We start from the raw sequence: 23,943 nt of genomic DNA, 5'->3' as shown, positions 1-23,943 counted from the left end.
TTGTACCAGAAGATTTTTTTATTATTTATAAAATCCCATTTACACAGTCCAGTATTTAAAGGAAACACGTGCGCGCACGCACACACGCACACACACGCAAAATAAAACAGAACTTCCCGAGCAATCAAATTGTCAAAGATGTTTTTGCTCAATGAATCTTCTCAAAAGATGTTTACAAGTGTATGACTGGATGATTAAACTAGCTTGTTGTGCATGTGTGATACATGCCACAGGAAATTTAACAACGCCAAAACATCTTAAAGACAGAAGACAAGGGTGTCTGAGTCACCCCATGATGGGAATAAAGAAGCAGAATGAGCTTAATCTATTGAGGATGAACATCTCTTGCATCACAGTGACAATCTCTTTGCAGTGTTTGCGTGTGCGTCTGGGACAAGAGGCAGCTTGTCAAGGAAAACAAAAACAAACAAACGAAAAAAAAAACATCCATAACTGCACAGCAGCTGAAGAGAAGAGGGACTGCAAGGACAGGTGCCATCCTGCAATCACTGAGCAACTCCCTTGATTTATACAAGAAGATAAAGACTAACCAAGAACCCACCCCGAACCCGTCGACTACTTACTCAGAATGGAACGACTAACATTGATATGAATTGGCTTGTAACAGTAGTCAGCATTGAAAAAAAAAAATCTGTACACAGTTGAATCTCTTATTACTTAGACGTGAAGCTGAGGTTTCAACTTATGAGGCTTCGCTCATTGATTATGTAGATTTTACACCCAAAATAAAACTTGTTAGAAGCTAAGAAGAATGCGTTTCATGATCCAGTACAGCGGCGAGTTTCGGCAAAGGTAGTAGATGATTTGCATATGCATGAGAGCCCTTCTGAAGAGAACGAGTGGCAACGTAAGCAAGAGTGCAGGGGAGCCACCAGGTTTTTCGAGTCGAGGATGCACCGTTCGGCCACCTCTCAGCTCTCGCCTCACTAATTTCATAATAAATATTTGAGTAGAACAAGGCCAATCGACAAGACAGTCATATGTTTGTCAATGGATGTCATTGACCCTGAGTGTGTGTGTGTGTGTGTGTGTGTGTGTGTGTGTGTGTGTGTGTGTGTGTGTGTGTGTGTGTGTGTGTATGTGTGTGTGTGTGTGAGACCATTTAACCTGTGACCAAGTCGGTACGTCGGTCGCCATATGAAAAGAGAACGGCGGATGCATCCGAAGATGTTAGTCCACGCCGAGGGAGCGGAGCTGCCTTTCGATTTCATCGTCAGATATGCCGGCTTTTTTGGACGAGGCGGCGGCGGCGGCGCCGGGGACGTTCTTTCCTGCAGACGGAGCTTTGATCATCTGCGCACACAAATGGAGACGGTAAAAATGAAAACAAGCTTACTGGCAGATTTTTTTTTTGTCCGGCGGGTACAATATATGACAAGATCCAGAACATGATTTCTTATCTAATAGCCAATTTCGAGGCAGCTTCGGAGACTTGGTGTGCAGCTGTGCTGCTGCTCATTGTACAACGATGGGAAGGGAGCTGTAATAACTTACAAAACGCATAGCAGATGGCCGGCCTGGCATTGAGCAGCTGAGAGCTCAGCTCCACCTTGTGGTACCTTATTGTGCTCACGCCGCTGAAAGCCATCAGCAGAGCTCAAAGCTCATTCAGGAGCATTATTACAAGGAGTAAAATTACCTCAAATTATTTTGCGCTATCTACGTTCTACGTTGGACAGCCACTAAGATACGCTCTCATTTGGACCTCCTCACCTTTCCGGAGATCTCGATACCAATTTCATCCAGAACTTGGTTGACAATGTCCTGAGATTCCTCTTCATCTCCAGATTCATCCAAGAAGTCATCCAAGGTATCGTTTACTAAAAAAAGAAGGGAGGGGTGGGGGGGGACAACTCCTTTAACTCATTCACTCCCAAAGACGTATTTAAACGTCTTTTCAGACTTGGTCCAGAATTGGCTGGTACTGAATGAGTTAAGGACTGAGACAAGGATTTTTACCCCCAGTTTGTTCTTTCGAGAGTGAAAAATACTGATTTTGATCGAGACATTTTTGCTGTAGTTGGCAGCGTGGTAGGCTTCCTGTGTTATATGTGCTCTCGCCATGCTTGCGAGTGTGTGTGTGTGTGTGTGTGTGTGTGTGTGTGTCTCCTTACTCATTTCCTCTGTCATGCCCATCTTCATATTTTCCTTCTGGAAATCCTGCATGGTTTTCATCGTCTTCTGCGGATCCATCTTTTTGTTCACTGCTTGCATTGTCTGCAGGTATGATTGGGAACACAATTTGAGTTGAGGGCTCTCGGGGTTCCTGTTCCTAAGACAAGCTAAATGTTTGCATTATATCCTCATATGAATATATCAATGTGATGTAGATTATAAAACAAGACTTTGTCAATGATCAGGAAAAGAAACGGAGAATCTCCTTTGGCGCAGCGTCATCTCATGCGACAGGCATTCAGGATAAATTCCTCTCTTGTTATGTCATGCCACAAAGCAAGCGCTCGTAGACGGTGCCTAACTATTCACTTCAGCTGAATGACGCAGACACTCAACAATTGAATGCAGGCACTCGTGATTAGGCCTCATTAATTCGGGGATTCATTCGAGCTGACCTGCGTGTTTATGGCGGTGTGACTCTGAAATGCGTGGATGGCTTGTGGGCTTTTTGTTCACCGCGCATCTCATGAGCAAAGCTGAGATCGCGCTTCACACTTTAACGGCACGCAAAAATATGGATACCGAAACGAGTTCGGAAATTATGCAATGGTCACGCAGCTAAACTTTGATTTCTTTTGACTTTCATCATGATAGGATTAAAGGCCTTTGATTGACAGGACGGTTAGTCTCACCGGTGCCAAAATGCACCATGGGGGGGGGGGCATGTTAAGGAGAATACCTTTGCTGTGGAAGACATGGCGCCGGCCATCTTCATTTGGGAGTTCATGAGCTTGGTCTGAGTATTCATGGAGGTAACTTTGGAGCTGACGGCGTACGTGCGGTTCTTCTGCTTCCTCAGCTGCACCAACTGCTTGGCAAGGATCTTACACGCCTCCCGGTTACCACTCTTGGCCATTTTCTTGATCTCCGCTTCCTGGAGAAGAGAATCAATATTGCAGGTCACTTTCCGGGAGAATTCGAGTGCAAAATCTTGCCGGTCGTCTTCAGTGGTGATAATCATGCATTTCTAGTCCAAGCGAATCGATACTTGCCTCGAGTCTTTTACATCAGAAACGCATATCGCACAAATAAAAACAAGTATTGATAAACCAACAAACATACCGACAAAGCTCCCAAGGGAATCTCCGCGTGTGTAAATATAGACATTAGAACCGCAGCCCGTCTGGCTGAGGCCGCATTCAGTGGCACGCAAATGCACGGCTTTTTAAGCTTTGGTAAACATCAGAATCTACTCGAATGCCCTCAGGCATCCTGGTTGTGGGCGCGAGCGTGTGCCTACGCTTCCCAAGAGACGATAGTGAAGCTCCCGGTTAGAGGAAGCTGGCCAGGCCTTTGAGCAGACGTGTTTATTTCATGCGCGTGTGCTGCAAGCATCTTTATCGGAAATCATTAATTATTCATGGGTGAAACTCCGGCGCAACAGACACCAGAGCAAGGCGTGCATTAGTGTCACACCTGCTGTGAGAACTTAAAACGAGTACAATACAATTTGGAGAGAGGAGTAGGTCAGAAAAGAGAGGCAGAAGGGGAAGTCGTCAGTAACAAAGGACACAACTGTTCCTGAAGCGGGCATGGCAAATGGAGGTTTTTGTGACGCGTAGCCAACAACTGTGAGCCTTAAAGCCAGACAGATGCCTGAACAACAGCTGGAAAACGTGTTGCTGCGGCGGTCGTTTCAATGAAGCCGAAGGCATAGCAACACTGGGCTCAAAACGTGTAAGATCACAAACGGATTGCTATTCATCAATGTGACCGAACGCTTGAAAATGCGGTCGATACCAAGTACCGATACCACCAGCAATCACGATATAAACATTTCAATGAACACAAGATAATTCTTAATTCGATTCACCGATGCGTCGAATTGCTGCAGCGTAGCACCAAGCGCTCGCAAGGAAGACTGACTGGACGTCAGATTGTTTGATTGATTTCTTTATTTGGCTTTTTGGCTGATATTGGAATCACTCAAGAGGACCCGATACCTTGAAATAAGGCCGTGTCATCTCGATACCGAGACCCGGAATCGATACTCACCCATCCCTACTTTTCAAAGGTTTAAAAAAAGAGACCCGGTAGTTACGCTCTTTGTTAAAGACATGTGTGTCAAATTCAAGGCCCGGGGGCCAAATCTGGCCCGCCGGGTCGATTTATTTGGCCCGCAAAAACAAAGCACTTTTGTCAACTAGCTAAGATCTGTACTAAAATGTCAAATTGTCATGTGTAATAAATAACATTGAGATTTTTCACAAGACCAATTCTTACCTAATTTCTACATATAAAATCATTTTGATGTCTCGTTTTAATTTCTTCTGATGGTTCAGTTTGGACTTTTGGAAGCTGTAGACTATAAATCATTAAAATGTTTGAAAATAAAATCATGAAGTGTTTCACATATAGAATGCACTTTGTGAATTTCACTTCAGAAAGTTTTCCACAATATTCTAATTTCGTGAGCTGCACCTGTATTTTGCAATTTGTGCTTTTTTTTTTTTTTTTTTTTTTGCTGGAGAAAGTGCAAGCGTGTGCAAGTACTCGGGGCTAAACTAACTGCAAATGTAGGTCATTTCCCCCCCTCTTAGTGCTAAGTTTCCTCAGTTCATAACATGCAAACGGAGGTTGGAAAACCTCAACTAATTAGTGCAAATGTGAAATTAAAACCTTGCCCCCCCCCCACCTTGGGGGAGGTAATTATGTCCCGTATGATATTTACTTAATACAATAAAGGCGAGAGGACATGTCTTGTTTCTTTCATCCGGCAGCGAGAAGGAAACACTGTGTGCTTTTGTGCAAACAGCCTTTCTCGTGGATGTGTCCTGAATGTGGATGTGGACATGCGATAAAGAGGAATGGTTGCATGTTTTGCCCGCAGCAAAGCCGCCGCAGCAGATCCATCATGTCTATTAATTGAGACCCATTAGTCCGACTGACACAATCCCCCGTCGTAGCAAGTGGAAGCGGCATCGCTCTGCCTCTCTGTGTTTATAAAGGGGTCGTGGTAGGATTTGATGCAATATGTAGAAATATGTGCAGAATGTGTCTCCCGTTGTTGTTGTGTGTTCGGGTCTCACCAATTGCTTCTCTTGCCTTTCCAGGGTCAGTCTGTCTCTTGTGATCTGTCGCTGGGTGCCGCGTAACTCCCTCGACTGTTCCTTGATGACGTCTTAACGACAGACAGAAAGAAAAGACTTGTCAAAAATGCTCGGTTATAGGTTATCACAATTTATGGTTATCACAATTTATGCAGCTAAAGACATTCTATTGGTGCATCCATCCCTTTTATTGGGCGTTCCTAAAAAGTGTGTCCGGCGATACATTCCCACGGAACAGCGACACTCCACAGACAAGCTTGCATCGCGACTGAGTCAGCTCTCCACCTCCCACGGTAAGTGGCATCATGTGAGATAATGCCTGACCATAAAGCCACACAAGATTTGTGTAAGCAGGCCAGTGGTGTGACCTAATGCACACTTAAAACCTCTGTACAAATATAAGTAAAGTCTAGACCTGATCTTGAGAATAAATGATTAATTTTTTTTTAATTCTTTAAAAAAAAAAAAACAATAACATGAAATAATACAATACAAATAAAAAGCCAGAAAATACAATCCAGCAAAAAGAACCCAGTCCATAAATGAAAAGTAAATGTATTCACATGCCTAAAAATAATAATGCATTTTCATGGACATACGTTTTCAATAGCAGTCGACAAAATGACCAAAAGTTAATTTTGTGACTTTCTCTTTGGCCCTTAAGTCATTGGGGAATAATTGAAAATGTAGGATGATCAACAGAGCAGAGACATCGACAAGCTTTGTAATAGTTCAGACAAAGTATTAAAAAAAAAAAAAAAAGGAATATATTGAATAAATTCTGATACCAGAACAGAGTAGTTGTAGCCAAGTGTACAGTCCGATTCACTCACTGTCGGAATTCATGTGTGAGAAAAAAAAAGTTGGGGTGATGGTGACACCTCGGATGGGGAAGGGAGACTTCCAGAACTGACGGGAATTCTGTTCTATGGAGCATCAAGTTCCTATGAACTCGGTGGATCCACGTCACGTCGAGTTGGACCATTTGCGAGAGCGAAACGTGAATACGTACACGGTGACGCAGCAAGTACGTCTTCAAGTGGGAGGGATATCGTCCTACAAATATAAGTAATCAACCCCCCGCCCCAAACCTCCATTTTCCTATCACCTAAAAACCCGAAACCATTTTCAACCCGAGGCTAAAATTGATGCGACGAGACAGGAGCAAATAAGGACATTTGGTGAATTTTGCCCAAGAGGAAGCTCAGATGATCTGATATTGGCTTGGTTACACCCAGGTGATGGTAAGAACCAAATATGGACCCTCGGTACTGATGAAACTAGGATGACAATGTTAGGAAGAGGAGGTAGATCCTGGAAAGACACTTGCCTTGACATGAACTAATAATGGTTTTTGTTTTGTTTTCTTTTAGGGAAAATGGTTTGTGGTGCAGTGCGGGATAAGATTTAAGATGTCATTTGTTCTGACATCCTCCTCTTGCACTCTATATAATCACAATTAACTATGGATTGAATTATTAATTCAGTTTGATCGGGGCTGGCTCTTGACCTTGTCATGCTTGATTATCAGCCTGAGGAAAATACTTTCCAGATTGAAAGACCACTCCGAAATTTGACAACGCTATCTATAATCAACTACATTATTATTTTTCCCCATTATTGTACGGACTAAAATTAATGTCGGTTCATTACAACAGCAGTCGTCCCAACAGTCAGAGAGATGATACTGTACGTGGTGATAGACACAGAAATTATACTATACATTGTGATTGATCGATCGATCGATAGATAGTAACCAATCCCAAACTATAGTTAGCATTTAATGTACCTTCAAGGAAAATGTTTAAGCGAAAATGATCATGTTAACCAACCGGTGCTCTATTTAAAAGGGAGAACAACTATCGTGATAAAGATGATACAACCATCATGTATGTCCAATAGTACATTTTTAACGCCATTTGTCAGTATTTTCTCGGCAGCCGAAGACCATCTTTTAAATTGTAAATGTAATGGAAATTATTGACACAATGTTGAGAGTTAACAATGGGTCCAGTGAGTCATGGGAAAAATCTAAAACAAGTCAAACGGGTTCAAGTCGAAGGCGAACTTTGAGGTATGGAGCGCCAACACAGATACCGTCTCGTCTCGTCTCGCTCAAAACACAACTTAGCTTAGCTTGTCACACTAAACAAACTTACCGTCGACGGTCTTCTTCTTGAAAAGTGAAGCCATCGTTTTGCTTTCGAAATAGACTTTTGTATAAAATACGAAGGTTGTACAGATACACTAAAACAAACTACGGGCGTAACTAAGCGCCGTGTTTGATGGAGCGATCGACCAGCCGGTATGTTAGTTTAGCAGCGTCAGTGTCTTCCTGGTGTCGGGTTGTACCTCCCTCAGCTGACTGGCTCGACCGCTCTGTTTGACGTCATTGAAACGCTCCCAATGCTGCCTTCGTGTACACTCGTAAAACATGTCAAATTATTTTTGTTAATAGCACGCCGAATTGATTAAAAATAGACGAGGAACCCGTTGTTTTCCTTTCTTCGAGAAACAAAAATGTCGTTTAATTTTGAGCACAGCTATAGCACAATAGCTGCAGCAGAAGGATGTCGATGTCAAAAATCTGTGTGAAGTTATGATTTCTCTTATTGCCCGAAGTAGAACAGGTCGTGAAGGCATCACCAACATTACAGAAAGGATTATAATGTATATTTCGTTTTGGATTGAAAGAACAAAGTGTATCGACTAGAGTGACAACTCTTTATCACTTAACCCAATTTTTAAAACAATATTGAATGTACACTCAATTGATGAAAGAAAGAAACAAACAAAAAAAGAGCTTAATCTATTTATGAACAAGCTCAATACTTGACATTTATAATATACTGTATCTGCCTTTGCAAAGATAATAATACGCACTTTTTATTATCATTGTCACAAATGTAATGCTTTTATTACAGCATTACACTTGTTGTAGGTGTCCTGCACCAGGCGTGTGCTTCATTCTATTTACAGATTGGTACCATCAGGAGAGGAGAGCTAATTGCCATCAAGCACAGCGAAACCTAATTCCAACTGAATCCATCATCAAGATCCAGACAAAAAATCTCAAGGCATACAGCTGTCCTTTTGTAAGCACAAAGAAAATCTCTGGTATCTCATTCCGCGAGCCTAGGGTGCTAATCTAAGACTTGAAATTTAAGATCTGTTTCTTCTTTCTGTGGCTTTCATCTGTCCTGGACACACTATATTTTCTCCCTGGGACCTTAGCCCATAAAGCTCTCTGACATGGAGGGGAATGGAGGTAACCTAAAAGTATACTTGGCCTTCTTCCTTTGTATACAATGGTGCTTGACTGGGTAAATTTACCTTTGTCGTTCATTTTTTTCTTTTAGTTCTCTTCGAAATGATGCATTAGGAAAGACAAAAGCCGGTGATCTCGAACAAACGGCAACAACAACAAAAAACAACAACAACCCCATAAGCAAACAAACAAACAACAAAAATGCCCCACAACTCTTCACAGCCTGTTTTCTCAATTTCATTCCATAACTCATCCTCCCAAGGGATGGGGGGTGGGGGGTGGGTTCCCCTCCCCTTCTATTGTGTATTCATATTGTCTTATTTCATATTGATGCTGAGGGCAACTTTATGTGGCGAGGTGGGACTCATGAACCATAACCAACCCAATTTAGTGCATGTGTGCGCTGGCGTTGGTGCGGTGGGTGGCAGAAATGGTGGGAGATGCCCAGTTATGGCTGGAGGAGAGGAGAGAAGGAGAGAGGGGTGACTTTGTGAAGGAAGAGTGTGGGGAGGATGGCTAGCCCACGGCTCTTCTATCTCTGAGGATGTGTGTGTGCAGTGGCATGTCTTCCTGAGGCGTTGTTCTTGTTAAGGTTATTAGGGAAGATGTTTGCCACTAATCACTGGAGGACTACGGGGACCCCCGCACTAAATGGGCTCATCATCATAGGGCCTCCGCGGTGATGAATCTGGCCCAGAGCATTTAGGACTCCTTCAGGTATACAAACCGTGCCGCTTCTCTGCAACGTGGCTAGTGGAAAAGTCGCTCGGTCTGTTTATTCAAAACGTATTTTTGGGGTCAACGCAAAAGCTTTTTGTATTTCTGTCACTTATGTCAAAGAGGTAATGATAACCACAGAACTATGAATGCAATTTACTGTCTTCACATGAAAGCATCTGGCTGCTTTGTACTTTATGAGCAAATATAATGATTGCACGATTGTCGAATATGAATTACGTAGCCAATTCGGATTTACCAAGCAGATATATAGCGTGTACCTGAAAAGACGATGGTTCAATTGCATGAAATGGAGGAATGAAAATGAACCGATATGTATTCGATCCAGAACGCAAATACATTTGTTGAACAACACATACCGACAAGACAAACGCAAAAGCCCAAGATGTACGAGTATGATCATTTATAGCAAACATTTTCCGGTTCCATCCTTCTAGCATGTCTGTTTGGCGTCATCAACGGTTGAGTAGTTTGACGTTTACCTTATACAATGGTTAATTTCTCTTTATATTTGTTAAAATCTTCCTTTAAGCATTGCCTGTACAGTGAATTAAGATTCACAACTGTTTGAGCTTTGGACAAATAAACAAAGACTCATATGTAAAAATGAAATGTAATGGATCAGTAGTTTGGAAATTAAGATAAGATAAGATAAGATAAGATATCCTTTATTTGTCCCGCAATGGGGAAATTACAATCTTTAAAATTAGATCAACTTGGAAGTCAACCGGTATGATGGAACCAACATGTTCAACTTTGGAGGTTCCATTGTATTTGAAAATGAAAACCGGTTGCCGTTAAGGCACTGCGAAGAAGCACTTTCACTGAAAAACAAAGAGGCACTTTCATCTGTTTTATTCTCTTTTATCAGTGAAATAGCTTAATTCCCAATTTGCCTCAATTAACTCTTATCTGGCATCGCTTTCTTCCTCCACTTCTTCTCCTATGTGTAACATTTAGCCTAGGGTGATACGTAATGTTAAAAAGCCCCACACACAGAGCGTATGGAGTGGGGGGGGGGGGGGGACACGCAAACAACACACACGGTGGAGAGACTTTTCATGTGTGAAATGAGAACTCGCAACAATCCACGGGAGTTGCGGCCATAAAGCGCACCAAGCTATTAAGCTTTAAGGTATTATTGAACAATTCGCTCAAATTCCCTTACTTGATGTCTGTGACGTTGCTGTAGGCTGAGAACTGGGGTTTCCCCCCCTTCCTCTGTACAGATAATCCGGATAGAGTTCGCTATATAATAGCTATTGTCATGTTACTGTATTCGTGCCACACCGCAACAAAGTTTCATCAATCTGGATTCTTAATACGCCGTTAATGTGGCTAATTAAATGATAACCTAATCCAACCAATAATAAGAAAATCTGCGAAATGCATCATCTGATCTCATTTAACTGTACCTAATGCTGGAACCAACGGGTGTATTTGTTTCCTCTACCTCAAAACAACAAAGCCTTCCTTTCATTTGTTGTCATGCAATAGAATTTTCAACAATATACGCTCTCTGTGCTGTCCACAAATCCCAAATGATAATTACACATCATATATGTCTGTTTCTTCAAACATTCCAGTGCTCCTGCCATGTAACAAGTCCTGAAATATGTCCGTATGCAAACGCGGCGCGACATGGGGCTGTGATGGGAGGCTGGGGGATTTTGTAAAGCAATGCTGCTGTCTGATGGATGGATTCCACAATGGTACTCAGACGGAGGTAATAGAATGAGGTGGGGATCAGATGAATGTGTGTGTGTTTGGAGAGGTGGGGGCGGGGAGGGGGGGGGGGTGTCACATCGAGAGGGAGGGCTAATTGAAGAACACGGATTGAAACAAGAACCGCAACTCGGATTGCAATTTGGGGCTGAGGACATCTGGAAGACAGCGGGCGGCCAAGAGGAGCGACGCGGAAATCAACGAGGAGACGTTTGACGGGCAACGGGGGAGGGCAGCGATGCGCCAATAAATCGACTGAGCGAATCCACTACTTGTGTCGACCCGTGGGATGACTCCCGCCACGCTCACGGGTACAAAACAGCATCAGGGAATTATGGGTAGGGAGAGATTACCCCCCACCATCCACCCCGGCCCCCCGTAGTGCTTGCTCATCATCACTTGCAACTCCAGCCCCCCCCCCCCCCCCCCCACCTCCCAAACTCCTGCCCGGAAATATTCAGCATGCGCAGGTTTGCACTTGGGCAAGTAAGGTCGCACCGCCGCGTGTTATTGCGCCAACTTGCTGCCGGCGCCAATTTTGGATGTCACACACATGCTCCAATGATGTTGCCTTTTATCCACAGATCCATTTTGCCCAAGGAGGCCAATCTGTGGGCGGATAGACCCGACACGCATTAAAGCACCTTTTCCTACGGGCTATAAGCGCGTGCGGCCAACCGGTCTTCATTCGGAAGCCAGGCTGTGACCACAAGATGTCGGCTGCTGGTCCCAGCAAGAGTCCGACTCAGACGCACCATCACCATCAGGGAATTGAAGTCATTATGACTGGAAGGGTAACGGAGGACAAGTTATTCACTCTGTAATTGAAGGTGAAGGTTTAGGAAGTAGTTTGAGGGTGTTGATACATTACATTGGAAATATCATTAGTCAAATTTGTGTCCTCTATCAGTCTGCACCAAAATAGTGGAGGTGGCCCAAAAAACTACACGGAGTAAATATTTTCCTACTCAAGTCGGATCACATTTGCCACTGGCGTAGTTTGTTAGCGATTTGTGCGATGTTGTAAATTGTTGGAGTTGAGTCAATATAACTTCAAATTGCCGTTCTGACTTTCACATTCCACCCACACTAAAAACGTGTGCTTTTGTTCACTTTGTTTTGACTAGATTTTGGTTTTGTTTCCTTTTTTCATGCCTACTTGTTTTTGGTTTTCGTTTCTCCCTGTTCTCATAAGCCCCCGGTCCTTGCGTCTACCAATCGGATGCCTCCAGCCACTCACGTCTTGTCCATGTGTGCTTTTCAGCCTTTGTTGGTTGACATGATTCAAAAGCTTCTACCGTATCTGATGATGACAATAGAATATCCATGATTAAAATGAAAAATGACTTGTGGACAATAAAACCACACACATTTTTTTTTTTGGTATGATTTAACCACATATCATACACATTGTAGTGAACGGATCAGTACAGCACAAAACATATGGAAAACCTATATCATAAAAAGTAAACCTTTACATTTTTAGAGACTTATCATCGGGCTGGTATATGTGTCAATGTTTTAATGATCTTAATGATGACTGAATAATTCTGACACCAAAGGCACTTTTTGTTGAGAATTGTGCAAGTTATCGCAGCGCCACACTAGCAATTTTAATCGCTCGTGCGTCTTTGGCATTTAATATTTTTGGACAGATAAGTCAAGCAGACGACAGCCCGCTGCATTTATGACTCTAAATAATTTCCCGATTAGTTCAGGGGAAAACACACTGGAGTAGTGTCGTCGAATATCATGATTAGATTTCTTCTTGGTTAATTTGCTTTTACCTCTGCGGGGGTGAGTTTTGTGCGCAGTAAATTGGACGGAGAGCGACTTCTGTGCTTCAATTTTACGCATATCCGCGAGACCCAGAAATATTTTGCTCCAAATTCGTTGCTATTTTGTTTTTTTCCGAATGCGCTGCAAGAGTTTTAGACGACATGCTTAACGCATGTCAAAGTAGCATTTAACCCTTCAACACGGAGTCGTATCGGTCATTGGATGGATTCCCCCTCAGTCAAAATGACCCCCGCATTTGAGTCTTCATCATCTCATTAACTCTTAGCCAGCGGCCAGGGCAGCTCCATTATCTTCACACATGCAGAATGAGCGTTAAAACTGGAGGGTGGACTGAGTAATTATGTGCTTTTCAAGTCAGGTCCGTGTTGAGACTCAGAAGGGAATATCGAAAATCCTTTGGTCACTTTATTAAGAGATATCCTTTTAAGGGGGTGTGTTTTCACACAAACAAGGACCCCGCTGTCGAAAAGAAGCCCTTCTTTGCCATTGCAATCAAAACTCTCATTACCATTCAGGTGATTGCTATTCACGACAAGAACAATTACAAGTGAACGTTCAAGACTGAGATAATGAAAAGAGGGAAGCTTGATGCTTTTATTGTACAAAAAAAAAAAAAAAAGACCTTGGATTATTTTGTTGGGTCCCCCCCACCCCCGCCCGTTTGCAGCTCACTTTCCATTAATGTACAAAAGAGTCTATGTTTCTCATTAAACTGGTACCACATTGCAAAATAGACTAATGAGTTATTTGGTGTCTCGCACTGATTTCAAAAATGAGCACTCAAGTTGTCGTAAATTCGACACAAATGGTGGTGTTTATCCCGTTAGAACGCCTTCGGAATTGCAATGTGGGCATCACGTGGGATTAAAAGCCACTGACACAACGACGCACCATGGACTGGGAAATGCAATAGACGTGTATTTGTGTATGTGTGTGTGTGTGTGTGTGCGCGCGTATCTGCAAAACTTATCCACAAGCCAGCAAGAACACTATCCATGCATTTTCTGCAGCATTTATCCTCATTAGAGTTGTGATGCTGTAGGAGCCCATCTCAAATGACTTTGGCCAATCGGGTGGGTACACCCTGGATTGGTCGCCGGTCAATACACAAACAGCCGTTCGTAAGCACATTCTTTTTCCTCAAATGGACAATTTAGAGTCTTCAATAAGACGTAGACTAATTTGAATTGCGGGACAACATTGAGCCGAGACGAGGATTCGCGGGCATACAAGAGCCTATCGCAGCCGCCCAGCAGTAGGCAGGACACACCCTGAACTGGGTGCCATCCAATCACAGGGCACACAGTCCATGTACCTATTGAGGTATTTCCGTATTACGTAATTATTGGTGTGAAGCACACCCCTAATTTTAACACATAAGTAGTAAATATATTGTATTGCTTTCATTGAAATGTGTGCCTAATGTTATGTCCAGTCGATGCGTAATATAGTCGACCTTCTTCCCTCTTCCTCTTCGCCACGTGTCGGTTTCCTCATCATAAAACTGCTCGGAAAGAGCTTCGGCAGGTTTGTGTTTCCGTTGATTATCTCAAGGGGAAGAATGATAGCGATTATGTATTCCTGATGCTGCATTCTGCTTAATGTGACTCGTCATAAGCGGCAGTCAGCATCATCTCACACCTGCTTCATGCGGACGGCGGGATAGATTTTTAATTAAACATCTTAATTAACCGCAATATTTTATTTTATTTTTTTTTTTGCATCTCCACATTACACTTTCTCCAGTCAGTATCGCCAGACATTTTGAGCAGCTTTGTTGTGAGCCACCGCTTCAAGGACATCGACAGACTCGAAACATCATCACAGCAGAACGAGTCTGGCATCGTAAAAATGTCTTTAGATCTAAAGCACAGAAGGCTCTTCTGCTATTCCTTTAAGGCTTATAGGATTAGAGAGAGAGAAAAAAAAGCAAACTATTGCAAAACTTCAGAGTAATTTCTGTCCCTTTCCTTCTCTTCCTCCCCAGGCCCCCCTCCACCCTCCCCTAATAATCATCACAGTGCCTCATTAAGAGAGGAGGCAGGAGCGGCTCCAGATGTTTGGTGGAAAACCCCCAAGGTCATGTGTCTGACACAAGAAATTCATGTCTTATCTGCGCTGGAATGTATAACTCTCAAGTGTGCAAAAGCGCCCGCCCGATGCGATACACAAGCGTGTGTCCCTGAAGGCACTTGGAGTGCTCTACTGCCCCACTTCCCACACCGGGGAAAGTATAGTGAAAGACAGAGCGTTAGAATGTTGGAATTAGAGCGAGCTGAAGAATGTTGGAATACATCGCGAGGATAAAACTGCTTTTCAGCAGAGCCAAATTGAACTCACGCGATCATCATCAACTATTCATCGAGTCTTCACAATCGTCCTAAATTGATGACCCTATTTCAGTGGCATCCAATCACAACAGGAGACGCGAACTGAATCATTTGCACTCCCGGTGTGAGATCAAAGTGAAAGAAAGATGGCTGAAAGTGATGGAAGCGCTAACCATTTGTCTGGGCTCCATCCACCCCACCCCAGCCCCCCCCCCCCCCCCCCCCCAGCCCCCAGGTCTCATCAGTCCCAACAACTGGATCTCGATGACAGCGAGCTGGGACGATCCAGGGAATAATAATAAATCACCTTGCTGTCTTATTTATGTCTCGCTGGGTACATCAGTGCAGTGATGAAGAGTAAACGGGAGTAAACAGTACGTGTGTGTGTGTGTATATGTGTGTGCGTCTTGTTAAAAAGCTTGCTTCATTGAAGCAGGTTAATGATCAGATTTTTATTTTTTTGGGGTGATTCTTGTTTATTTGTCCGACCGTATAGAACAAGTACATAGTTGATTTTCAGAGGCCATTGTGTGATGTATTAGGAAAAAAAATGAGAGCAAGATAAATCATTTCCAAACGTTTTCGTTTCGGTATCGATAACCCGTGCAACAAGTGAGATGATGTGGATTCACAAACGTGCTCTTCTGAATGGGATTTGGTTGTGTTCAAAATGAACGATAACGTTCAAACTCATTTCAAGGAGAATCACGCCTGCCACAATTTAAAGCGGCTCTGATTAACCCCAAGTAAATTTCAGATGTTCTCGTAGGCTTCCACTGACCTTTTTTTTTTTTCGAGCAAAAGCCTGAAGGGTTTGTATTTACTCTGACGGCTATTACGACCCGTTCGGAATTCCTTTCACCTTATCTCAGGAGCACATTCCAGCTCAAGAAACATGGCCGCAAAGCATGTTGCTGCCACCTGTAAAGCTTCACTTTTGGTCATTTCCGTTGTTTAAACCTCGTCGGCTTAGTTTTGTCAGCCAGTTGTCTTTTTCTTACAGATTTGACACATTACCAGACACAGTTCAAGAATCAGGCATTGCCAGGAAATGCATCATATTTAGCCTTATCCGTCTCTTGTAAAGTGACCGAAAACAAAAACCGAGACCCAGAATCCAAATACAGTCCCAAATTTCCCCGACCTGCCATCAACACTTTCTCCACAAGATGCCCTCATACTCTTTCTTCTGTCCCTGCATAACACACAAAGCCAGACCACACAAGGCATCGCTCTACTTTTCCAGAATCTGTGGAATCATCAGAATGACAAGCGGCATCAATCGAGCCACAAAAACTCAAAATCCTTGCCTTGTTTGCCTTTGCCTCTCATATTTTTCATTGCCGTGTTAACTTGCGAGGGGCTAAATATTAGAAACAGCTCTCAATGTGACGCCGCTATGCGGCACTGTACAATTTAACCACCATGATAAACGCCTCAGCTAGAGCTATTTTTCTTATCTGCTGTATTTGTTAACAGAAAACAGACGTTTGCGCTTGGTCTTTCATTTATTACGTAGGTGTACCTTGTGGACAATGACAAAGCAGTTTTTGACTTGTTTGTTTCTTGAACATATCAAATATACAATACAGTCATAAATTGGTAAAAAGTAAAGGTAAGTAAAATATAAGAAAAGAAAATAGTCATCATCACGTTTATATGTTCAAAGGAGTAGAAAGAAGTAAAAAACGTATCTAGTCCTACCCCTTGTTATATATGAATTGATCATTTTTCAATACAGAAAAGAAAAGGAACAAGTCTACATACCAACAAATGCTTTTACCCTTATGTGTGCTGTACTTATCTATTTTTACAACTTTCGGTTTGTATATACATACTCATTCTAGCACATTTATATGTCGACTTCCTCATATTCATAACGGATTTCATTCATACATGAGTTTATCAATGTAATTCTGATGTATTACTATATTTTATAAATGTATCCAATTTATCATCTTAATTCTGATTTGTGTCGGGGGGGGGGGGGGGGTTTGTACTACTTGACATTCTATTGAGAAAAAAAGTTGGGACACAAAAGAATATGTGAGTTCTGGGTTGTATAAAGAATATGATGTTATTTGGGCCAGATACTGAAGTATTTAGTTGATATGTACAAAGGCAAGTGTGTCCAGAGAAGACCCTTCCCAAATGGGTGTGTCTCAATGTGCTCCAGCCCTCTCTCACTCCTTACTCATAACCCGAGAGACAGAGAGAGAGAGAGAGAGAGAGAGAAACTCACCAAACAGCCAATCAGAGGAGGCCCGAAATCTTAACAGGAGTTTTTCCACTGGACTGGATTGTCACAAGTTTTTGTTCTACTTTGTGGCCCCCGGGTGGTGCACAGCTGGAAACACTTTGTCAGTATTCAAGCAGGACGGCATGGCCATTGTATGTGTTAGGCAATATATGGAGGCTCGGAAGACTAAGGGGACACAACCAACCTGAAGCCCCCACCCGAGTCCCTGTCAGCTGAATCCAGGGATAGTCTCTCTCTCTCTCTCTCTCTCTTTCTGTCTCTCGTTCTCTCTCCCTCTCTTTCTCTCTCTCCCTCGCTATGAGCTGCCTGGATGTGATGTACCGCCAAAGCTATGGAGCACACTTCCTCCCAGCAGAAGCCTACAAGTCCACATACTGCAACCACCATTACCAACAACAGCAACAACAGGTGAGACTGAGAGCGCTTTCGATACAGGAGTGACGCCTTTGGTTGTTTCGACAAGCATACGCTGAAGAAACGCTTCATCGGTTGAGGAATGAATATGTGAACTCTGCTTGATAGATCAAAATGATGAAGTTCGAGAAAGATCCACAGACCAAAAGTAAGCGAACATGTTGAAGGGGGATGGGGGGGGGGGCAGTTTTAATTTCAATGTCTGGATCCGAGGAACAACTTTGGTTCAGATGGTATAAGATGGAATATTTTGTCTTTTAAAAAAAGTGGGAGGACTTTCAGTTTTTCATATTTTGGTTGTAATGTCACCAAACCGCCCAAAATGCACGTTGAGATGTCAGTCACTTGAACAAGGAAGTGAAACAAAAACAATCACACACACACACACACACACACACACACACACACACACACACGGTTCGGTTGCCTTGGTGGAGATCTTGAGGACAACTCAGATGAGATTCTCACATGGAAAAAAAATCTATACGATTTTATATTAACATGTGTATGAACATTAATATAGGCCTGTGACCAAAGTCGCTTGCTACAATTATTCAGGTTCATGTTGGATGACTGTTTTGTGTATTTCCTGAAATAATCCCACCTTGCCATTTTGCATTTGTTTATTTTCACAAGACCTATTCTTATATTTGTACAAAGTAGAGCCTGAACCACTTTTCTTATTGTCGCTATCAGGTGCAGTCCTTACATCTTTAAAATCGCGACCTATCAGGAACCCCCCCGCCCCCCAACATTTCCGGTGTTGTTTTACCTTATATTGCCATCCAACATTCCAAAATGAACACAGTACAACCCCAAAGTCGTTTTCAGTCACTTGGCAATGCACTGACAAATCACCAATTTATTCTCATTGATTAAAATGGTCGGACACGTCGCCAGCGCCAGCTGTCCACCTCTAAGTCTGTGCTCATGCACGAGCCGCAGAATAGAAAAAAAAAAGGTCCTTCTTCCAAAAATAAACAAATAAAAACCCAAAACAAAAACAAAAAAAAAAAAATCGACTGAGCTTACATCATCAACCCAAACTCGGAGCAATACAATAAATTCATAGGTGGAAATGAATTGGCAATTTGTGGTTGACCGACTCCATTTTTTTTTTCACAAAACAGGCTTACTCAAATGTATCTATCTATTTTCTTTTTTTAATTGCTTGGAAAAAAAAAATCAGATTTTCAATCTTGAGGCAACAAAATGCAGCACGGCTCTCACGGTGTGATTGAGGAGGCTCTTCAGACAGGTGCGCATTCAAAAACTTTTTTCAACACTTTAAATTGCTTCATATGGCATCAAAAGAGAAGAGAGCAATGGAATTGATTTGTGGGAAGAAAAACCCCCACAAACTAGTAGGACATCAGAGGCTTCTGCTCTACAACCTGGTTGCCGTAAGACTCGAATCAGTTCTAAAGCGGCTTCAAGATTGAATATATATGAAGAAAAAAAAATACAGTATTTTAATTGACCGCTCTGTTCATTCCATACTCACCGTTTCCTTTCTCCTTCCAGAGGAAGCCGAGTGCTCACAGTAAGATGCACAACTGCTCGGGCCAGCAGCAAGGTGGAGGGCGAGGAATACAATCCAGAGATCCGTGTCTTCGCCCGGCTCCCGGAAGCGAATCTGGATGTGTATCATTACAGGACTTGGAGGTCAAAGACGGAACTCAACCAGCAGGAGCGGAGTACTTAAACTCCCGTTGTATATTGTTCACTTACTTCCAAGGGGACATCAGCGATGTGGTGGATGAACATTTCTCTCGGGCCCTCAGTCAGTCCGCCGGCTTTGATCGGGAGACAAAGCCGAGCCGGATGACTCGGACCACTGTCTCAAACTCTGCCGGATCATGGAAAGGTAAACAGAGCCAATGGGATCAGAACTGTTGCTCTAAAAAGACATTGGATCATTTGAATTGCTTGACTTTGATTCATGTTTTTTGCTTCAGATGGCGAGTCTCTCCCGGAAGGTCAGAACAGTCCAGTTTGGAGCAGCACCTATCCATCCCATTCGGCCACCTGCCTCCCTTCCGTCTCCGTGTCAGTCCACCCAGAATTCTCCCCAAGTCCCATTTCCCTCAACCACGCCGATGGAAGCCTGTGGGCCGGTCACATGCTCTCCCAGGCCGGTCTCCAACCGCTGGCTGGCCTCACGGACAGCTGGACCTACAGTCTTAACTCCCAGAGCGCAAGTGGCTACCCCAACGTTCACGACGTCTACCATCCTCACCACCATGCGCGCATCCATACTCGGCATCACCACCACCGACCGGTGTTCCATTCATATCCAAGCCACGGCGCAGCTCTGGAGTCGAGGTTCAGTCCTCTTCTGTTGCCCGGTGTGAGAAACCAGAGCCAGTCGGCGGCCAGCGCGGGAAGTTCCCCACACAGCGAGAGTGCAAAAACAGAAATGGACCCCGGTAGCTGCAGCCCGGTCACGGCTTCATCTGTACCCTGGATCCCTTCGCCGCTCCACGGATCCTTGGAGTTGTACGATTCAGGTAGATTCGAAGCATCGCACGTTTCGACTCGGAGGAATGGCGGAATCACAATGTTTTCTTGTCTCTCTGCAGCTCACGAGCAGACCAAAGCCAAGTCATCGGTTTGGTTCTAAAATGCCGACGCGTACGAGCGGAGGACTCATCTTACGCTCGGCGGCGCCGTCAACGGTTGACTGCAAAGCTAGTACTGCAACGTGCAATATGGATGGACGCTTTCTACTACTGCTCCTGCCTTGTCGACATCATTTAGGATGGAGATGTGACGTGATGTAGCAGAAAAAGAGTGCATCTTCTCTTCTTCTTGATTCCTCTGATTCATCTGCAAAAAAAAAACAACAACAAAAAAACGTTTCATTTTCAAGTGTTGAAGCAGTTCTGTTTCAAGAACTGCTGATTGGAATGGGTCAATATCACTATAAGTACCTTTTTGTCCTCGACAGAATCAATGCGTCGTCGTGACAATGTAGCAGAATAATGAAACTGTGAAATCTGATAAGAAGCGGCCAAACGTGTACACAAAAAACAATACAAGGATAAATTTTGTAAAATGTGTTGGGGGTTTTTTTTCTTTTTTTTTTCCTAGTGGATATGCATGACTTTAATATATCCCACACGCTGCTCAGCTAATTAGTGGTTTAAATGATACGAAACCACATTTTAACACGGTCCACAGCAGGTTATTAGAGAAAAAGAACATTTTCAGAACCGTATTGAACATTCTGCATGTGCCCCTGAAATTGTTGTCCATCCTGTCAAAATGGGCTAAGGGCCACTTTAAGAACCCCCCTCCGAAGTTTTCGGTGATATGACCAGAAGCATTTTGCTTTTTTTTTCATTGGAGGCCGAAGTAGTGGATACTTGCAGGTTTTAAATATTGAAACTATTTTGATCACATTGATCATCACATTGCGTTTGCAGTCGGATGTTGTCAAGCTTAACGTGTCCACTCTGTCATAGTGAATGACCAATTGATACAGATACCTTTCGGAACTCTGAAATCTATTGGTTAAACATGCTTGCTTGCTGAATCAAAGTTCATCATGTGCTCATAAAATGCTGCCAGGAGGCAAAAACAATGTCCACCCTGTCATCAAGTTCGTACATTTTGCTGTTTACATGGAGATGGTCTGCTTGCAGTTTGTTTTTTTGGGACCTTGGCCAATACGCATTTCTAAAAGTTTCAAAATCACTTTATAGTAATATTGACTCGTATACCAAATGCCCACAGTTTTGCCTCTCAAAGTGTGCTTTTTTTTTTTTTTTTTTTTGCTGGATGACGTCTTGTCCCTTAATGCTACCTTTGAATTTTTGCCTCAAAGGATTGCGTGTTGTACGTTTTGATACTGTATGTTTTTATTGTAAATAATAAATTATGATCGTCTATTTGCAAAAGAAGCCGTTTTTGTGTCTTTGCAATATTGGACGTTCATTTGAAATCACAATCGATTACGTCAATTTACATCCACAAAACTGGGCGTCGTTTCTGTGGGTGGAAAAACAAACACGAAATCAAACAGCGAGTCCAAAACAAGATTTGATATGCGAGAATGCCGATTTCATAGTATAAAATATTTGCATATCTCGAACTAAAACGTCCAGGACCAATGGAGTGCTTGCAGCTTTAAATGACTCGCTGCCAGCAGTACCAGAGGAAATAAACCGCATTCCACAAATAGTTATTATAAGATACCATAACCGTTTCTTTTTTTCTTTTTTGCCTCTGCTCACAAAAACATGCGCCTTAAATCACACACACACACAGACACGGTCGACAAAACAGCAAGAATGCAATTGTCTTGTCTGGACAGGAAGTTGACCGGACACAACAGACATAGACATTCAATGCTATTAGTTAGCCGCTTTGTTTCTTCCGTAATGGTATTCAAAATAGGATGAATACAGAAATACGCATCGGATGAATAGAATCAAAATTTTTTTGGAAACCCGTATGAGCTGAACACGAAACATGTTGATCCTGGTGTAGATTCCAAGGAGAGTTTCTTCAGTTAAATAACACGTTGTGTATATAAGCTGGTCAGACAGTTGGTATGATCAACAGTAGTAGCGCACAGACATTCCACTCTCCCCTCTGGTTCTGTTTATTAGCCAGCAGTCGTTCGGGAACAAATCATTATGCATCAAGCAGGAAGTCTCAAGTGGAGCGCTGCAGAGAAAGATGTTGAAAGAAGTAGCTACAATTCGAGCAATTTTTTTTTTTTTTAGCTACCTTGACAATCGACTCCTGAGAGGCATGACCCTGAACAGGAAAATAGGCAGGGCTCAACCAATTACATCTTAACAAAGAACAACATGTGATGCTTGTTCAGTTTGTGCAATTGCTTTTGAAGAGTAAAGCAATTAGTTTGTGCAAGATGTACTTTTTTTTTTTTTTTTTTTTTGGAAATCAGAACCTAAAGTATATCCATCATGGAAGCTTTGCACGGCCCATTTATGTCAACAACCAACAAATTCGGAGAAAATCCTGTTATTGTTTTGTTTTTGCCCTCCAAAAAACACATACTGGGGTTATATATTGTAGAAATGTAAAAAACAAAAACATCCATAAGTTCTTACAGCATTCATAATGCCTTATGTTTACCTCGGCTTTTAAGATCTCATGCAAATAAATCGTAATGAAAATCAACTTTGCGGAGCACTGCCAGTGGCCCCGCTTTTCCATTTGACATTTCTTGAGCAGTTTTTGACTTATTGTGGTAATAAACATTCATACTGCAAGCCCCAAACAAACAAAAGTGGAAACGATTGATCTGCACTGTTAGCTGGATCCACACCAGCAACGAAGATTTTCCTTGGCCGTGCTCGTGCAGTAAACTAAAAGGACTGCGGCCCGATCGGATTGCGGCGAAAGTAGTCAACTTGAAATTCCCCGAAAATGTGTCTCTTAAATATCTTTATTAATTTATGAATCTATTTATTTATTATGAGTGGCTCAGTGTTATCCCTGCAGGCTTTTGAAGTGATTGTGTTCTACATTCAAATCTGTGGTCAACAATTCGCAACATAGAAGGGAATGTTTTGAAGAAAAAAAACGTTTTTTTTTTTGTTTTGAAAGATGGAGCAACAACTATGGTCTGTTTTCGCAGACCTCCTAATGAGCATTAGCATTCAGCTTCTGCATCAGCATGCTAACGGACGTCCCGCCGGCACCCTTGGAGAATCACTCCAGGCACTTCCACTGCAGGAAGAACAGCAAAGTTGACAAAGACAATTCTGGATGCTCCAAAAGTCACATTGTAAGTTAGCGGCGCGTCAACTAGAGTTTTAGAATTAAATAAAACAACCCGTCCAAAAAAAAAAATCATTTTAGTTATTTCCGTCTTCGAATTCCCCATGTGGAGTATTTCGAATGACAAATTACACAAATACATCTAGAAAGAAACGAGAATATGGAAGAACTACTGCATGTACTTGGTAAATAACCAAACAAATACAGATGCAAGGAAATATACTTGGTTCCTACAAAATTATGTTTCAGCGGAAATACAACAAGAAAAGCCCATCTGGGTCTTTTCCTCATCTGCTTTTTACAAGAATTGCTTCTGTTGTATCCGATACGTTTCAATTCAGTCGCGCCTAATTGTATTGGCTTGAAGGAATTGGGGGGGGGGGGGGGGAAATAATTAGATTGTAC

General features: G+C 42.7%; 2 protein-coding genes across 3 annotated transcripts; one reads left to right on the top strand and one right to left on the bottom strand.

Annotated features, from left to right (window-relative positions):
- chmp2ba (charged multivesicular body protein 2Ba) lies at positions 1-7,600 on the bottom strand. The gene is made up of 6 exons (XM_086124206.1): positions 7,406-7,600; positions 5,226-5,317; positions 2,876-3,070; positions 2,136-2,238; positions 1,735-1,841; positions 1-1,314 (listed from the first exon to the last, which is right to left on the bottom strand). Exons 1-6 carry the CDS (start codon positions 7,437-7,439, stop codon positions 1,192-1,194), a joined length of 654 nt encoding a protein of 217 aa, XP_085980332.1. The 5' UTR covers positions 7,440-7,600; the 3' UTR covers positions 1-1,191.
- A 9,742-nt stretch (positions 7,601-17,342) lies between these two features.
- On the top strand, positions 17,343-21,733 carry vgll3 (vestigial-like family member 3). 2 transcript variants are annotated; one of them, XM_086124497.1, is made up of 5 exons: positions 17,716-17,775; positions 17,890-17,929; positions 19,306-19,648; positions 19,740-20,291; positions 20,364-21,733. In XM_086124497.1, exons 3-5 carry the CDS (start codon positions 19,330-19,332, stop codon positions 20,402-20,404), a joined length of 912 nt encoding a protein of 303 aa, XP_085980623.1. In that variant the 5' UTR covers positions 17,716-17,775; positions 17,890-17,929; positions 19,306-19,329; the 3' UTR covers positions 20,405-21,733. The 2 variants fall into 2 exon arrangements, with proteins under 2 accessions (XP_085980621.1, XP_085980623.1); XM_086124495.1 differs by lacking the exon at positions 17,890-17,929 and having other exon boundaries at positions 17,343-17,775.
- Positions 21,734-23,943: the final 2,210 nt, after the last annotated feature.

The sequence above is a fragment of the Hippocampus guttulatus genome, chromosome 11, assembly GCF_054856545.1.
Source record: "Hippocampus guttulatus isolate MCC_2025c chromosome 11, RoL_Hgut_1.0, whole genome shotgun sequence".
NCBI lineage: Eukaryota > Metazoa > Chordata > Actinopteri > Syngnathiformes > Syngnathidae > Hippocampus > Hippocampus guttulatus.
This window is presented reverse-complemented; position numbering and strand designations above follow the sequence as displayed.

Coding starts and splice junctions, on each gene's coding strand:
- chmp2ba (XM_086124206.1), bottom strand. CDS start 7,439: ATGGCTTCACTTTTCAAGAAGAAGACCGTCGACG. Junction 1,842..2,135: donor GGGCATGACAGAGGAAATGA/GTAAGGAGACAC, acceptor TTCTTTTTTTAG/TAAACGATACCTTGGATGAC. Junction 1,315..1,734: donor GTATCGAGATCTCCGGAAAG/GTGAGGAGGTCC, acceptor TTGTGTGCGCAG/ATGATCAAAGCTCCGTCTGC.
- vgll3 (XM_086124495.1), top strand. CDS start 17,665: ATGAGCTGCCTGGATGTGATGTACCGCCAAAGCTATGGAGCACACTTC. Junction 19,649..19,739: donor CTCTGCCGGATCATGGAAAG/GTAAACAGAGCC, acceptor TTTTTGCTTCAG/ATGGCGAGTCTCTCCCGGAA. Junction 20,292..20,363: donor CTTGGAGTTGTACGATTCAG/GTAGATTCGAAG, acceptor GTCTCTCTGCAG/CTCACGAGCAGACCAAAGCC.